The sequence below is a fragment of the Anser brachyrhynchus genome (assembly GCF_964034855.1).
Source record: "Anser brachyrhynchus genome assembly, chromosome: 3".
Classification (NCBI taxonomy): domain Eukaryota; kingdom Metazoa; phylum Chordata; class Aves; order Anseriformes; family Anatidae; genus Anser; species Anser brachyrhynchus.
Window position 1 is genome coordinate 84384644 of NC_137696.1, and position 18072 is coordinate 84402715.

The 18072-nt window shown below is 33.9% G+C and overlaps 1 protein-coding gene across 4 annotated transcripts in view; it reads left to right on the forward strand.

Moving 5' to 3' along the window:
- The first annotated feature begins 2565 nt into the window (after nt 1-2565).
- The window catches only part of LOC308193161 (uncharacterized protein), a 53621-nt gene continuing 38114 nt past the window's right edge, over nt 2566-18072 (forward strand). For 3 of the 4 annotated variants that reach the window (XR_013949426.1, XM_080587449.1, XM_080587451.1), the window contains exon 1: nt 2566-3606. Coding sequence is in view for 3 of the 4 variants with exons in the window: in XM_080587449.1 (XP_080443575.1) it covers nt 3491-3606 (116 nt within the window). In the remaining variant the exon portion in view is untranslated. The remainder of the gene's footprint in view (nt 3607-18072) is intronic. The other variant, XM_080587450.1, reaches the window with a different exon arrangement.

Sequence of the window (18072 nt, forward strand, 5' to 3'; positions counted from 1 at the left end):
ATAAAGGTTCTCTGGCAGAAAATATTTAAAAAATCATTATTGTACGTAGTTCCTCAGTTGACTATTATGTATCATCACATGCAACAAAATGTTAACTATGTTTTATAAGCATTTATGATAGGTTATAGTTAGTATAGCACTTTTCTTAAAAATTAAAAATGAAATCTAAAGCATCATTATCAAAAAATGATTAATTGTTGTTACACTGAAAGTGTTTGGGAGAAAGAGAGAAAAACAGTACTTAAAGGAATTATGAGGAGAAATCATATTGTTTTATTTTGTGCCAAGAGTGCCAGTCAGTGAAAAAGGCTGAGCTTGGAATAATACACAGATTAGAATATGCTTATGAATCTATTTCAAAATAAGGAAAATATTCAGCTCATACCCAATCTAACATCTATATCACAATTGCAGGATCTAGAAGCTTATAACTGAAATGCTGATCTAATTTTTTAAAGATTTTTGTCACAATTTAGCAACCCAGTAAGTTGCCTGGAAACTGGGTAATAGGACATCATTTTAAATAAGAAAAGAACACATCTTTCATAAAAAACAATAAACAACAACAACAAACAAAACACCTAAAATCTAAAATTAAGGTTCAATGAAAGTATCATAATAGAAATGACAATTGAAAGGCTTCTTAGATTTCCTTATGATGAGGCACTGGGTGAGATTACATCCACCTGAATAGGGAACAGGGCACCTATAACCTTCTGAAGTTGCATTTAAAGTAATTTGGTCTGCCTGTTTTTCAGCACCTGCCAAAATTGCCCAGTTGCACAAGGAGTGTGTGTCTACACACTCTGAGGATTTCAAGGGGTTCAGCTGCCATCTCCCACGCACACCTAAAAGTGTGTACTCCATGTCTATGACCCTCCTCAAAACTTTGCTGCCCTCAAGGTTTGGACACATACTACTAAACTCTGGCGAATCCAGAACACTAACCCACGGAAAGGGGTCACTTGTGGCTTCTTTAAAGTGTGATTTACTGGCACAGATTGTCCAGAGAGGTTGTGGTGTTTCCCTTCTTGGGGATCTTTAACAGCTGCCTGGACACGGTCCTGGGCAACCTGCTCTAGGTGACCCTGCTTGAGCAGGGGGCTTGGATCCCCCCAGAGGGATGACCTCCAGAGGTCCCTTCCAACCACAACCATCCTGTGATTCTGTGAAAAATACAGGTAGGAAGAAAATTACCAAGTAAGTTTTCTGCCCACCTTATTGAAACTGAGCTGTTTTGCTGCTAGAGATGTGACAGTCTCATGTTACAGAGGCAAGAGCAAGCTTGGATCTGCCCTCATGGTTACTGTTCTGGCACAGAATAGGGAGAAATGCAGGCGTGGTCCCCACTTTCAGGAATGTGAGTGCATTCAATAAAAGATGAAAGAAAACAGACAGAATCCAATGATTGTATCTTTCCTGAATGTGAATGAGTGTCCTAACCACTAATTTACCTCTAGAATCCTTTTTGGCTATGTAACTACTGCTCTGCTCAGGGGATAGCTATTTAGAACTATTTTGGCATTACAGAACCCAAAGACCAGCTAGAGCTTGGGGCTCCAGATGTCTCACCACAAAGGCATGACCTCTCCTCTGTGTCTTCATAGATAAGAAACTGGATATGAGGTAAAAGTAGACATAATATTTCCAGCTAATTTCCTACTATCTGAAAAAGAGAGAGAGAGATTTTTAGCAAGGGAGATCATGCTTGGAGGGTCTCTGCAGAGAGGGTAAAGAGAGGATTACATAGGTTGTCGGGGATGGATCCTCCTGCATGGGTCTTCAAAGATAATGACCTCTCTTAGTGGACCATTTTGATGCAGGCCCACTGCCTTCCCTGGAATCATGTATCAAAATCTGAGTTGAAGATAATCATACGTCAGATGTAGTCAAATTCATTTTCTGCAGATGTAATTCATGCTTTTTTTTCCAAAATAAACACAGCAAATGCCTCCTTGTAAAATTATATATTTGTTTTCTTCCATCGTACACCCTGATACAATCTTTAGCATGGTGAAATATATAAAATTTTGTTTCTTTGTTTGTTTGTTTTAAGCCAGTACCTTTTTTTTTGCTTTCATCTGTAAAATCCTGTGTCACTTTAAAATATTAGACTTAGTATCCTGGGCTTATTCTTCTTCTCATTATTCTCAATAGGACATGTATTTGTTTCCTGAGAACTAGATTATCTGGAAACCAGGCTTTCATTTTACATTGATCTGCAGTGCTTATAAAATAATTCTTTACTTCTGAACTGCAAAAGAACTAAAGTTAATGAGAGATTAAACCTAATAAAACTTTACACAGTGCAATAATTCTCTGTTACTTTCGGCATAACTGTTTACACTGCCAGTATCTAAAGCAAACATTTCCTGACCCTTATTTGGCTCCTTTTCAGCATTGTGTTATATGTAAGGTAATGCTTACAGTCCAAGTCTGTTTGGCAAAGCTGAATTTCCTCTGAACGTGTTGTTTGTCAGGGAGCTACTTTTCAGGTCAGTAATTTTGTAAATACAGCTCTGAAAGGGTAGGTATGTCTGGGTGTGGACATAGTCATTCCTAAAACTGCTTCTTGTGCAAAACTGTACAGGTGCCATACCATAGTGATAGTAGCCTATTATGGATAAATCATAGTGGATTTAAATAGTCCAGAACAGAAGACATCTGCTGTGTTCTGCTGTTGGAACTCCAGAAGCAAGGAAGATCCATACACACCAGGAAGAGTGAATTTTCCTGCTGCTTAGCCTCAGGACAGGTCTTAGCCTGCAGGATGTAGCCTGCATCAGTAGCCTGCACCCCTAACCATCATACAGGCAGCTGACATGCAGATTTGTTGTATACATGGACCACTGATAGGGATAAAAGGGTAACTCCTACATTCTGGTAGTTTTAATATTTGTGGCTTTCCTAAATAGAGCATAAATATAAACTACTACTAAACTATTTCTCCAAAACTGCTACTCAGAACTAATAATATTAAGAATAATTCCTCATCTTTGATATCATACTCTCTGTCTCCATGTACCTCTGCCTTCATCCTCTTGGATATCCTTTTCCTCCCTTTTCCATCCTGTATTTGCTCCTTTCCTGAGTTTGTGATGATTGCTAGTTCATGTTGCAGACCTATTCCTTGTGTTTCTGAATCATCTGAAGCTCTAATAGTCTCTCATTCTAAAACTGCTAATTCCCACACTTATCCCTCACCTTACTGCAAAGTTCAATTGTGTTGCTTAGGCAGCAACAAGTTTTTCCACTTACTGCTCCTCCAGTTTCCAGAAGACTCAGATATCTCTTACACTCACATTCTTTCCTTCACTCCTACTGCAAACATCAGGCATAGAATATTTCAGCCCAAATAGTCTAGGTATGGGTCACACTCCAGAAGAATTTTCAGGTTATTTCATTTTGCTTTCAGTCTGTCATCTCTGCAGTGGAGAGGCCACACCTGGAGTGCTGTGTATAGTTATGGGCTCCCCAGTTCAAGAGAGACATGGACATACTGAAGAGAGTCCAACAAAGAGCCACCAAGTTGATGAAGAGACTGGAGCATTTCTCCTATGAGAAGAGGCTGAGAGAGCTGGAACTTTTCAGCCTGAAGAAAAACAGGTTCGTGGGGATCTATATATAAACACCTTAGGGGAGGGTACAAAGAAGACAGAACCATGCTATTTTCAGTGGTGTCCAGTGCCAGGACAAGAAGCAATGGGTACAAATGGAAACACAGGACGCTCCATTTGAATATCAGGACATGATTCTTTAATGTGTGGGTGACTAGCACAGGTTTCCCATAAAGGTTGTGGAGTTTCCCTTCTTGGAGATCTTCAACAGCTGCCTGGAAATGTTCCTGGGCAACCTGTTCTTGGTGGCCCTGCTTGAACAGGAGATTTAGACCAGATGACCTCCAGAGGTCCCTTCCAACCTCAATCATCCTGCAATTCTGTGAAACTTCAATTTGTATGACTTATATATTTTGGTTCATAGGTTACGCAGCTTAAAATATTAGTAATACCTACAGTAGAGGAAGAAAAAAAAATTACCTGAGGATATATTTTGAATTCATCAATGCAAATAAATTGTTAAATGTATGACATGTGTTTTGTTTTGCTTTGTTTTGTTTTCCAAAATGTTTTTAAAATCCTTAATGAAAATCAAATAGCTATTTTTTTTTTCATAACTGTGGAAAATCAAAACTCATCAAACTTATAAGATAACAAAAATATATCTGAAAATTAATACACAGCTAAGTAAAGGCTGATTGAAAATTACAACGTAAGTAGTTTTGTTTTCTTCTCCACGATTCTAAACTCAGAGAGAAGTGAATTTCTAGGTTATAATTCAGTTGATATGTGTTTGAGAAACACTGGATATTTGGGAAAGGGATGACAAAGGAGGCACACAGGGAAAAAACTATATGCATCATATTGGAGGGTTTTACAGAGGAAAATATACATTCTAAATTAATTACACATAAGTATCATCTAGTGCCAAAGTTATATATACAGTACATCTTTTACAGCGCTTCTTTCATAACGCTGGAAGCGTAATTTACATTCTAACAAGATCATTAATCTCCCTTTGAACTTGAAGAAAGGTGCCCCTTTTTGTATGATATATTCCTGCATATGGAACAGTTTATCCTTTTGCAATTGCCATGTTAATTTTTAAAAATAAAAAATAGTACTTAATTTAAATTTCTCCATCCATAAGCAAAGCAATAGATAACATAAAATTAAATATGTTCTAGCAAGCAAGTAAATTGTATTGATGGAAGACTCCAGATATGCTTTCAAGTATTTTAGTAAGGTATTTTGAAATTCAGAAATAGTATATGAATTGCATTCATTATAATAAAAGGAAAATGATCTGTTACAAAACCTACATAAATTTGCATTTTTTCTCATTAGCCTAAACCTACTGACTGCAGCAGATCCAATGTCTCTGCTGAGCTTTGCATCAGGCTCCAGATTGTCAAATCTGGATTTCATCTGAAATCAAATCTGAAAGTCATGCTTTCCTAAAATCTTATGGAAACAAAACTTTTGTTTCTGTTACTATGTTCTGGTGAGAATGAGTACAGACAGAGTGTTTCATAAAAAATCCTGTTCCTATGACAATTGAAAAAGCTTCAGAGCTTCAAAGAATTTGTATAAATTTATATATCAACTTGAATCAGGAGTTAGAAGCCTATGATCTTTGGAATGTTTATCTTAAACAAGATGAAGGTTGATCTATCCCTGTGATTTTCCTATTTTATATATTAACTTTGTCTATAGACAAAGTCTATTTATTTATTTATTTATTTTGTTAACAGCTTAAGATCAGCTGTACAACTTTCTCTGGAAATATTTAAAATACACTTTTTATGGTTTATGCCATAACAAACACAGGTTGTAATTCATAGAAAACATGCTTGACCCTCATTAGTCTGGAGAATTTGCAAATTCAAAAATGTAACATTAGCAAGGGTACACAGAAACAAATTACAGAACATTTGTACTCTTCCATCTGCATGTACTTGTCACTGCACATGCATAATAGCTGATTCCACAGGAGATGCAGAAGGACGTATGTATGCAGCCAGAATTAAGCCATCAAACAGGAGACAGTAATACATTCACACAAATAATAATTTTGTAATAATTGCTTTATAAAACTATCATCAATTGTTTTAAACCTTTCACAAGAAACATTTACTTCTTGGTGTGTTAAAGAACACAGATTAAATTGTCTGAGCTGATGAACTGCACAGGGACAAATAATTACAAGACTAGTATTTAAAAACTCATGTATTGCTAGATGGAATAATGACAAATAATACATTATTCATAAAAGTTTCAGGGTTTATAGAGGATACAGGCCTGGGGTGTTGCCTAAAGGAGCTGTCATGTTGCCTGATCCAACCTTTTTTCAGTCTCAGGCAACTTCAGGCATCTCAGATGATACAGAGAATTCTGCTGAATTTTAATTTCAAACCACAGGGCCTGCAATACTTCTGCAACTGTCTGTGGGACATCACTTAAAACTGTGTCTTTCCACAGGGAGTTTTAGTATCAGCTGTCACTCATGATGATGTTGTCATTCCCTCTCTGCACACGTGAGGCACAATTAGCAGTGCTTATTAATCTCTGGCCTGGCACTGCTCTGCTTTATATCGCACCATTTCCTTTTGCAGTTGACTGAAAAAGCAAAGAGGAATTATCATTGTACTTTGAGTATATGCTTTCCTATCAGTGTGGCGTGTGGGTAGTGACTTTATGTATTGTATCTCCTTCCTCTGTAAAGAATGTACAATATCAGTTGGTGAGATCACTGAAAATAATCATAATTAATTTCTGGATGATCAACAGGCTAATTCCTTCCAAGAATCATATGCGAAGGCAATTATCAGTCAGTGCTAGCCACATATTTAACTAACTTGTGTTAGAGCTGTTCAAGACAGAGTTAAGCTTGCACTGATTTAAAGGTTTGTGCTGTACTTCATAGAGTTAAGTCAAATCATGACCTGTTAGATGGTTTAATCAAAACTGGCTTTGGATTTAGTGAAGTTTTTTGTTTGTTTGTTTTTCTGAAATATGTTTCTTCAAACTGTGTTTATCTTGTGAATGGTCTTAGAATGAAATAAGCCCTCTAATGCCAAATTAGAAAAAACTGTCTTTCATAACAATTTTTTTTAAAAAAAAGCCAAGACTTATTAATAATGTAAAAATATTCCATCTGTATTTTGTATTGACTAATTAACATTTTTATTTAAAATTGATTCTTTGAAAATAAATTATATTTCAATATGTAGCCCAGAAAATACAATATGCCCAATCACATTAATATTATTTCTATCCTAGCAACACTTCTTGATCAAATCAAAATTGATTGTTTCCTAATAAAAAAAATGATAACTTTTTTGTGTTCCATTTTGAAATTAAAAAAGGAAAAGTTTGAGGGAAATAGCAATGTTCAGAAAGATTTCCTGTTTCTATTCTTATGGAAAATTTATCTCTTAGTAGAGGTAAATTAGTTGATTTTATAAGTTTTTTATTATTTACCAACATAAAGTTTCAGATGCATATCCAGAGGGCTTTTAATATACACTGACAAGGAAATACAGAATAGTTTGTACCAAATTTTAGGAAATGTTAAAGTAGGAGAATTTCATTTCAAAGCAGTAAAGTCTTATTCATTGTGACTTGCGGGTAAATTTACACACAGGAAACCAGAAGGAGACCCTCTTTGCCCCTTTTTCCAGCTAAATTCTTGTAAGAGCCTGACTACTTTAGAGGTGCCAGAGGGCTACTGCTTCTCTGAAGGAATCACTTTTTGATCTGTTTCTGCCAGTAAGTAAGCACATGTATCTACATACGTAATTTGAAGGTGAGAACTTAGATATTTAAATAACCCCTGTTTGGTAGAAATATTTCTAGCATCATTGAAGACAGCAGAGTTACATCAATTGGTAACAGAACAGAATCTTCCCATCAAACTTTATTTTAAAAAATAGGGGTGTTGATATTTTTGGAAAGCATATTTCCCAAGCTTTACATATTTGTGTTTTGTTCTGCACATTTGGGGACATCTTCTATTCGTTAACTGGAAATGTATGATAATGAAATGATCTAAAAGTATGTACTGTGAGGAAGAATTGCAAAGAACTGAAGTAAAAAGTAATATAAATATATTTATATATATACATAGATGTACAGATATACATATGTATGTACATTTTGTTTTATGTACAAATATGTATATGTTCTTGCTTAAGCAAAATATGATGTTTTCACTCATTTATCAGCATGAAGTTGGGTTCTGTGGCAGTTCGGAGAAAATACTTCATTTTTGTTCATTTCAAATGCGTCTATAATATTGCACAAAATGTCCTCTAGTTGACTCAGTTGATATACATATATTTAAAGCATGTTTTATTATGAAACTTCTTGACATATATGTATTATATATATGTTATCTATAGAAAAGTCTTATATCAGATTGAATACCTGCATACTTTTAAACAGGTCACAATTATGGAGGGAAATAAAATTCAGCCATCATTTCCTGATTTGCTTTCTCCTTAAAGTTTTGTTTTGTTTTTTTGTTTTGTTTTTTCACTCCACTTCTTTATAAAGTATTATTTTTTTAAAAAAATAATAATAATCCTTTAGTAGTCCAGGCGTTTAACATCCCCTCTGAAGTTAATCAGATTGATACACAATGAACTCTCTGGGGAGCTCAGAAAGTGCATTCTGTTGTTTTTATATGGCTTTTTTAGACTGCTTCCTGGAGGAAATCCTTAGTCCAATAAATTTCTTAATCTCATTGAAAACATGCTTCATTTTGTTTGGTTTGGGATTCTTTTCTTCCTTTCTTTTTTCTTTCTCTTTTTCTTTCTTTTTTCTTTTTTATTTTTATTTTTTTTTATTTTTTTTTTCCTTGAAAGGGTGTTTGAAAACTTTGAATTTACTACTGGACCCAACAGACATCTTTAGTTCTCATTTCTAATCCCTGAACACCCTTAATCAAGTCTTCAGTACTCAATATCTTATTTAGGATTAATAACTTATTTAGGATTAATTTTTTTCTATGATTATACAATGAATACATATCATGAAATACTTATTATATAACCACAATTAAAAGAATAATAATTCCAACAAAGTTTAGAGCAATTTAAACTACCCAGGATTTAAGAGAGAAAATTGATTGGAAAGGAGATTTATTGCTTAGCCAAATGTCTTGAAACTTAAACCAGATTTTTAAGTATTCTTAAGAAAAAGGAAATTGCCGTGATGGACCAAATGTGAAATCTGTCAGATCTGATAGTCTGTCTCTTCTCATGGCCAGTTCCAAGAGTTTCAGAAAAAAGGGTGTAAGAACCTCACAGAAGGAGACTAGAAAAATCTACATTTATAGTTAGATCTCATCTTGATCTTTGATATTAGAGAAAGCTTAAACCCTGAAGCTGAAGATCTTTTAAATAAAATTGACGTTAATTATAAAAATCCTACATACTCTTGATATGAATCTGCAAGTCCAGAATTTTTGGTTAAGTTTATGGCCTTAGAAACTACAGTCTCCAGAGGGCTAAAAGATTTCTGAAAAGAGCAGGATAAATGGACACAAATTAAATATTTAAACACATACATATTCTTTATGATAAAGCCAGCAATGAGGAAAAATGTAAAGATGCACAAAAATGTAGTGTCTAAATCTTTTCCTTTATAACCAGAATGTCCCCTTATGATGCTTGTTAGCTAAATTATCGTAAGACTTAAAGAAACCATGTATCTGACCTATCCAATAAAAATATGAATTTTAACCCAATAAAATTATAGGATTAGTGGAGATCAAAATTGTATGCAAGGACGAGATAGTTAGAGGCAGCACTGACCCATTCACGCTGTTGGCTAGCTGCCTCTTTCCCCAGTTGGGCAGCTTATGTTCACACTCCTTCCTGTACAGGCTCCTGTGGGCCTAATGTAGCACACATTGCCCTTGAATGGGCTTTTTCAGGAATATAAATGTTTTGGGCAGAGATGAATGCTTCAGAGTACAACAGTTCGAAGGCTTTCACCTGCAACACACTTTTCACATGTCAGTACATTCTATAGCCCTTTCCCTACCCTAAGTAGCAGTGCGTATTTGGATTCTCAGTGTTATCTTACCCTTTTTTGGCCTCTCCATATCTCTGAATAGCAAGCATTGTGTTGTTTCCTATTCAAAACTCCTTTTCATTGTTTGCTCCACTTGAATTCATTGAGCATATTAAAATGCTTTGGTGCAAATGCCGTGACAAAATAACTTGAGAGCAAGGTATTCCAATTTTCCAAAAGCAAATCCTTCAGTGTAAACAGATGAGTGTCTTAAGACAAATGATTAGGAAAATATGCTCCCAGATTTTCAGAGCACACTTGAAAATTAGTCTTATCTGTTAAGGGAGGAGTGGGATGAAAGACAAAAGAAGGGAATTAAACCATTCAGAAGAGAGTTTCGTAGCAGGTGGCTCAATTTGTGCCACTTCAGCAAATGGACGAAAAAAAAACAAACAAACAAGCAAAAAATTACAATAGCACTCAAGGTGATTCATTAAGTCACACTCTCATTAATGTTTGGAGGTTGTCATTAAAACACTAAAGTATTGAGAAGTTTTATTTGTATGACACATTAGCCATCGTATCATACTAGGTTATAGCTTAACATTGCCCTATATCATACTGGGAGACTGCTTAGAACTATGCCATGTTGTCTGTCATCAGTTTTCAGTGTGGGACTTCCTGAAAGTTTTCAAAGACAATAATGAAACCTGGGGATTGTATGCTTTTGAGCTAGTGAGTCACCAAAACATCACAGATGTTCATTACCATATGAATTTAGAACAATTTCTAAATCCCCAGATCACTGTTATCTCTGAATTTACGCTTTGTAGTGAATGGAAGAAGATTGTTATTTTATTTATCTGAAGAATTCATTGTGATAAGCAAAGTGCTGAAAATAATCACATGAAATTCACTTTAACATAAGGCTTTCCAGTAAGGGGAGGGGGAAAAAAAAAAAAAAAGTTTTGCTTTGAAGGTGGGGAAGGATGTAATAGTTTTTAGTAGAATAAATTATTCCTAGTTGTTATTTCTGATATAATATTTATTTCTTTCCTTCTTAAGAAAAAAATATATATATATTCAGTTTTCATATGAGGGAATACAGAATGTGTGATAGTTTTAGTTTTACACCCTGCTTGAGGAAACAAGAGTGAAGTGTACACAGTCTTCTGAAGAAACATGTAAGGTCAACCACAGAGCACCCTGAGGTGTTCCAACTCCAACCTTAAAACTTCACAGGTAAAAGAAAGGCTTATTAGAGATGGTGCAGAGCATTACTAGCAGTATCAGCACATGCTTAAAAACAGATAAAAAACACAGCTCAACAGAATAAGCTTTGTTTGCAAAGGCCATATATGTATGTTCTTGGAAACTTTCATTCATCTATCATCTCACATTTTTAGTACAGGTTCTTAAGCAGCTTTAGCTGAGCCAACCAGCACTCCCCTATACATTTCCAGTAGTTATCATGGACCAGAGCAGTTGTCATAAGGTTGTCCTGTTTCAGTAGGAAGAAATTCTGGTACCAAGAACACAAGCTAGCATAGGTCCTGGATTTATTTAAAATAAAACCTCAGTGTTTCCAAATAACCTGAAAAATATCCTTTCCTCTTCCTTTGCCTGCACTTCTGTCTTCATTATTTTCCCTTTAAGTCCAGCTAACTATTTCCTTTTTAATGTGTTTTTTCTTTCTCTGCACTGAACTTCAACATGTCTTGCATTTGTTTGTCATTATAATTTAGGACTATTACAAAAATATATTTTAGACAAAGAAGAACAACAAAAAAATAGAATATGGTGAGGTGACTTAGACAGTGACTTAGTATTTCAAGAAATTCAAATTCAGTGAAAAAAAAAAAAAAAAAAGAAGAAGCCTGAATGCTAGTGAAAACATATACAAATACAAACAATAAGTATATTCTGGGACCACGACTGTACACAGATCTGTATACAGGTAGGCATCAGGCTGTAGGAAGCATTCAGATGGTTGGAAACCTTAATACAGCACACAGTAATTCTTTTTACAAGTACAAGGTACATCTGAAACTCCACATTGTGATTTTGAAGAGCTGAACACTTCTGATTTTGACTAAGTTAAGTTTGATATTTCTCCAAGAAAAATGGAGAAATATAATTTGGAAAATTATGGAAATGGAAAATGGAAAAATATAATATGGAAAAAAAAATCAATTGTTGATTGTACTAATATAAGGGGAAAAATAAAAAGAAATCAGAGACATTGATCTATAAGGTGAAGCAATGCCTCTACATACATGAATTTGTAATTAGAGGTTAGTTGATTTTAGTTGTAATATTCACTTGTTTTTTACTAAGATACTTCTGAGATACTTTTTTGAGATTTTCTCAGTTGGACTAATTTAATTTCATCTCTTAAAATATGTATCATACTGACCAAGTGCTTTTTTTTTTTTTTTTTCCTTTACCTAAAAAGTACTTAACTAATGCCTACGTTGTCATGTCTGGGACCTCAGGAGATGTTTATCTACTTCACTGCATTTTCAGCTTGAGGGGAGAAAAATTAGGCTACTATCTTCAGTAAACTGAAGAAATGAAGAAACTTTATGATGATCCTCTCTTGTTTTTCCTACAGCCATATTTGCTACCCTAATCACTAAATTCAACAACTTTTTTTCAATCACATTATGGTGTCAAGAAGTTGTAAGAAATTATGAAAACTACAAAGCTATCTTGTATAAATATTGGAGAGTAGCAGGTGGGGTAAGGTAGGAATACTTTAAATTCAAATTTCCAGTTTCTATCTGTAGAGGATTACAGGGCTTTTGATACTATAGGGACCAATGGCGTCCGATACAGGTGTTGTGATCTGCACTCACAGGGAATAATTTGACCTTCCCAGTTCAAATCTTTCCTCGATAGCTAAATAAAATATTTGGCACTTAGTGACATGACATACTATAACTTGGGGGCTGACACCCAAAGATGTGAGCCTTCTCAATTATTTCACAGCACTAAGAAAAGACCATTGGCTCACATGGCATAAAGCAATCAATCTGATATATATAATAACTGAATAACTTGGCTGTAATATGATCATATATTTTATTATTATTATTATTATTTTCATAACTAACTAGCTGATTTGAAAAAGAAACTGAAAGTTTCAGTGGCTGTTATTTCAGCCGGACATCAGCTCTCCAGGAGACCTGAAAGTAAATAGGAGTGATAGACTTTATAACTCCCTTACTGCCATCTTGTAAGTACAACCCCTGCTTTTGTTTATGTTTGAAACATTTATCTTGATAAATAATACCATCACTGATCTTTCAGTACTTGGCATTCTCAATAGGAACTGGTCTGCTTGATGGTTCATCCCGAATGTCTCTTGCTAATGAATTTCCAATGTTATCACTTCATATCTATCCTCAGGGACTACAGTAGACCAAGACTCTTTCATATTCTAAACCTACACGTTGCTCACCTTCTGAAAGACACTTCTGTAGCCTATTTCCATTCCAAAGTATATTTTTATTGTCCTCCAGAAAATACCAAGTTAAATCCTAACCAGCTGAAGAACTGTCCCAATTGCTTAATCTGTGTTAACTATTGCCTAGCACTCCTGCTGAGGTAAAATGCCTTGGCAGTACCTCCTGCAGTGGGCTATGTCTTTAAGGCACATATTAATCATTAATTAACAGATTATAAGTTAAAAAATAAACTCAAAACAGCTCATTATGTTGACATTTAAATCACTTCATTCAGTTAGACAGGATGACAGTTTATTTAATAATGATCACAATGTTCCTTTTTCTGTGGCTTTTTTCCCTCTTTAACAGCATTCTCATACAAATAAATAAATAAATAGTCACAGAATCATAGAATATCCAAGTTGGAAGGGACCCACAAGGATCATCGAGTCCAACTCCTGGGTCCCCAAAGGACCACACCCCCCAAAAATAATAATCAGAACAAATAAATAAAGATATTGTCAGCAAAATGGTCTCTTTGTGAAACAAAGTTGCATGAGCTGATTTGACTCAGGTTTGTATTGTTTCTTGAAGGATGGGAGGGGTGGCTACAAGAACAGTCTACTTCTTTTAGGAGTCAACTCTGTCTGCCTTAACATGTAAAATAGTAATAACTGAAAGAAAAAAAAAAAAAAAAAAACAAAAAAAAAAACCAGTTGGCTGGTATTCAGTTTGGCTGAATGAGGATTGTAGGATTCAGCTGACTTCACAGTTTTAAGGGTATTTTTTCCTTTTAAGAATAATTGGCCTTTGTGAAATGTGAGGAGCAAACAACACTGCAGGATCTATTTTTATGGAAGGAAGCATCCTTCAGTATGATCCACAGATGAAAAGCTGTCATCGGTCTTCTGAATAGGTTTCATCCTCCTCCCCTTCAATGCCTATTTTTTTTATTTCATTTTTTATTTTTGAGATGGTAGAAGGCTCCAAGCCATTCTTTATAATTCCCTAAATAAAGACATCAGAGTATTGGCAGAAACAGTACATGATCAGGAACGGGTACCTTTCTTTGAAAGGGGGAAAAAAGAAAAAAAAAAAAAGAAGATAAAAAAAAAAAGCGCTTACCAGCTTAGTTAAAAGCTGTGAAATGTTATTAGTGAGTGTATGTCAAAATAATGTGTTTATTATAGCTTAAAATAGTTTAAAATGGTACTTCAAACAGAAGCCTTCTCATTTATGATATATTAGCCTAGGTATATGAACTGTTCTGCAGAAGTCTTACCAGACCATCAAAGGTAAATAAAGGCAGATAGTAAACTTCAAAGACAAAATGTGAAATGAATTGGAATAGAAAGAAAGAAAGAAAGAAAGAAAGAAAGAAAGAAAGAAAGAAAGAAAGAAAGAAAGAAAGAAAGAAAGAGAAAGAAAGAAAAAGAAAGAAAGAAAGGAAGGAAGGAAGGAAGGAAGGATGGAAGGAAGGAAGGAAGGAAGGAAGGAAGGAAGGAAGGAAGGAAGAAAGAAAGAAAGAAAGAAAGAAAGAAAGAAAGAAAGAAAGAAAGAAAAGAAAGAAAGAAAAAGAAAGAAAAAGGAAGGAAGGAAGGAAGGAAGGAAGGAAGGAAGAAAAAGAAAGGTAAAATAAATCCCTTTATTTGGGAATATTGAAAAAGACATATATTGATGTCATCTATTATCTTACAAAGAAGGTTTTAAGGATGACCAGAAATATAATCTATACCCTTATTTTTTATACCATTTTATAGAATTGATGTAAAATATAAATAATGTTGCTGTGTTAAGTTTAAATTGTACATTCTTTATGGTGTGTTATTATTATGTGGATAAGACATTCTACTAATAGCTTGAATATTTGTTGTTAAAATTGTCACACCCACCATTTATTTTTTCTTTTCCCCTTGGATCATTTCTATTGTTGGTCATATAATTCATTCTTTTTGTATAGTGTTGTTTCCTAAATTGTTCTGCCAAGTATTCAGTCTGCTCTGTGGAACACACAACTTTAATGTTGTTTTTGAATGTGTTCATCATTGTAGTTTTTAATTGTAGGATCAGATAATATTTCTCAAATAGCACAATCTAATGCTATATTATTTATTCTTGGATTTTCACTTCAGCTTTTCTGGGAACACTAAAAGACTATTGCATTAAAGACTTTGGCAGTAAAGACATCATACTGGAAAATTTAAATTTTACTGTCATTATTTGAAGAACTAAAGCTGTTAAAAAACCATTACAAATAGATATTTTTATATTCAGTAAAGTATATTCTTTCTCTCCCCCTGTCTTGGTTACTTTTAAAACTGGCCAGATGTCTTGCACAGAACATCTTCATACAGAAATTAGTAACTGGTAATAAAGATAATGACAGTACCAATAAATATCATATTCAGATAGAAACCTGAGAATTTTCAACCTGAAAGCTGAAAGTTTCAGAAAACCTGTGAGAGACTATAATGGGATATAATGTAAAATGATTCATTTGACTATAGAGATTGGTATATATACTCATTTACTGTCTATAGTCTACTCTAAAGTAATAGAAAAGTGTTTAAATACACTGTGGGATAAGTGAATGAAAAAATAATTACCTATTGAATAATTCATATAATCATAGAATGGTTTAGATCTGAAAGAAACTTAATGATCATCTAATTCCAAATTCTTCATAGATTTCCTATTTTCAAAATCATAATGCATGAGACTGTGCTTACAATATTATGATTTCTAATGTATTGTGCTCCAAAGTCTACTTCCAACAAAATCTCAGATCTTATCAAGTCAGGTTAGGGTTAAAAGACTAAATCATGATATTGCTCTTTATTTATGATTCAACAGTGGGTGAAAATCTTACTTTTTCCCCCATTGGGAAATGACCTATTGAAAGTTCCCATTTCTTTTGATCTTAATCCGAAGCTCATCAAAATCAATAGTTGTGTTTCCATAATACCAGCTATTCTGGAGGATAAGTGAAGTGGATGTATGTGTGACATGAATGCAGAGAAACATTGGTAACTGTTTTCTATCTGCTTTTTCATAGTTTGCAGCTATTTACATAAGGCAAGATGAGCAGTTAAGCTGTAGGAAAGGAACGAGGGGAAGAAACTAGATAACAGGAAACCACATACTGCTTTTTGTTTATGTTTCTATTCTGTTTCGATCTAATTTAAAATTAAAAGCCAACATGTAGAATGTAACATATTTCTAATGATACAACAGATGTCTTGTAGAAAAATAAAACTCCTAAAATTCCTAAAAAGATACCAGAACTAGCCAGGAATTAAAACAAAGCTTGTAAAGCAGTGATTTCATAAAAATTGAAATCAATCAAGGTTTAATATAAAAATGAAATCAATAAAGAAAGTGATATTTTTGATAATATGCACACATATAGTGATGATTATTAAATATATGTATATATATAAATAGATAGGGTCTTCAATTATAAAGAAGTAGGACACATCAGTAGGCAGAAAAAAAGCAGAGGTTAGAAAGAGTAAATGGATATTAATTGGAAAGCCAGAGCATTAAAAATCATGTTAAATTGAACTAGAATAACTGAATGACACATTGACTAATTTGTATAAACTGATTTATATTTTTACTCTATTTTTCTACTCCATGTTGTTTATTACCTTTCCCTATTTTGTGTTAGCTTAAATTAGAGGTGATTTTTAGTCTTTCTCAATATTTTTTTTATACAAAACTTTGCTCAAACTACTTATATCATGAAGCACATTTTCCAAAAGGATTACAATTTTTAAATTTTTTTTGTTCTTTCTTTTGAAAGTTTAAGACCAAAACTATTCATGTAGCAAGTGATTTTTAGTTGTTGTTGTTTTTTTTGTTTTTTGTTTTTAAAAAAAAGAAGGAATAAAATGTTTTAAGTCAGGATCTTGATTCATTTCAATAGATTAATGATTCTATGGCAAAGTTTTGTTTTTCAGTTTACCTAATGGTTATACACTAGAAAAAGTATTTTTTCTTTCTGAATGCTATTTCTATAGATATTTAGTAACTCTACGTATCTTGGGCTCAGCTCTGAATTTTGTTTCTTAAGGATAAAATTAAAACTGGGCACATGAAATGCTTTTTCTCAAGCCTTTATTGTCAGAAGGGTGAAATGCATGGAGTAAGAGAGGACCACACTGAAAAGGCACAAATGATAGTTACTTGGCTTGATAGTTCATAATTAGCAGTTGTTTCTGGTAAATGTCTACTAGTACACTTCATCATCTGGACAGAGAACAGATGTATAGCCTCTGAAATGATACCTGGTCTACAGAGAGTGCATGTATTTTTTCGTATTTCTTTGTCATTATCTGGTACAAACAGGACAAGGAATTTTCTGTGGGACAGAAATAGATGGTAAAGACTAATCCTGAATATAGACTTCAGAAAATTACCACCTCTTTAACATCACATTAAGAAGAAATCTACTGCAGCCCAGAACCTAATACTGTGTGTTTAGCCTCTAAGAATGCCACTTACAATGGCAAAGTAAAAAGTAAAATATCTGAAATGTTGTAAAAAATATCCTGGCCACATTTTCACCTGTTGATTTCCATATGTACGCCAATGCCAACAGTATGTACAGCAGCATGTTCAGTATGTGTTCAGTACCTGAACATCCACCTCTAAGCCCTAAAACAATAAATAAATATTTATATCTTCTTCAAGAAGAAATGATATATTTATTTAACTGATAATTTGTGTTTAATGATTATTAGGGCAGCCAAATAATTAAAAGGAACTACATGAAAATGGACTCAATTAAAATGAAATGAGAGATGGGATTACAGTTTCTGTATTTTGCACTATTCTGCCTGGTAATTTTTACATCCTCAATGATTAATGTCAGCCACATCTGAGAAGAACAGGAGACAGCTCAATGATGTGCATGTTCTAAAAGTTTCGCAAACTGTGGAGACAGAGTAAAGAACAGAAATTATTGTTACCTCTAAGGAAAGAACAATTATAACAGCCAATTTGCAGAGGATAGGAAGGTGCTATGGAGATGGGGAGCTTAG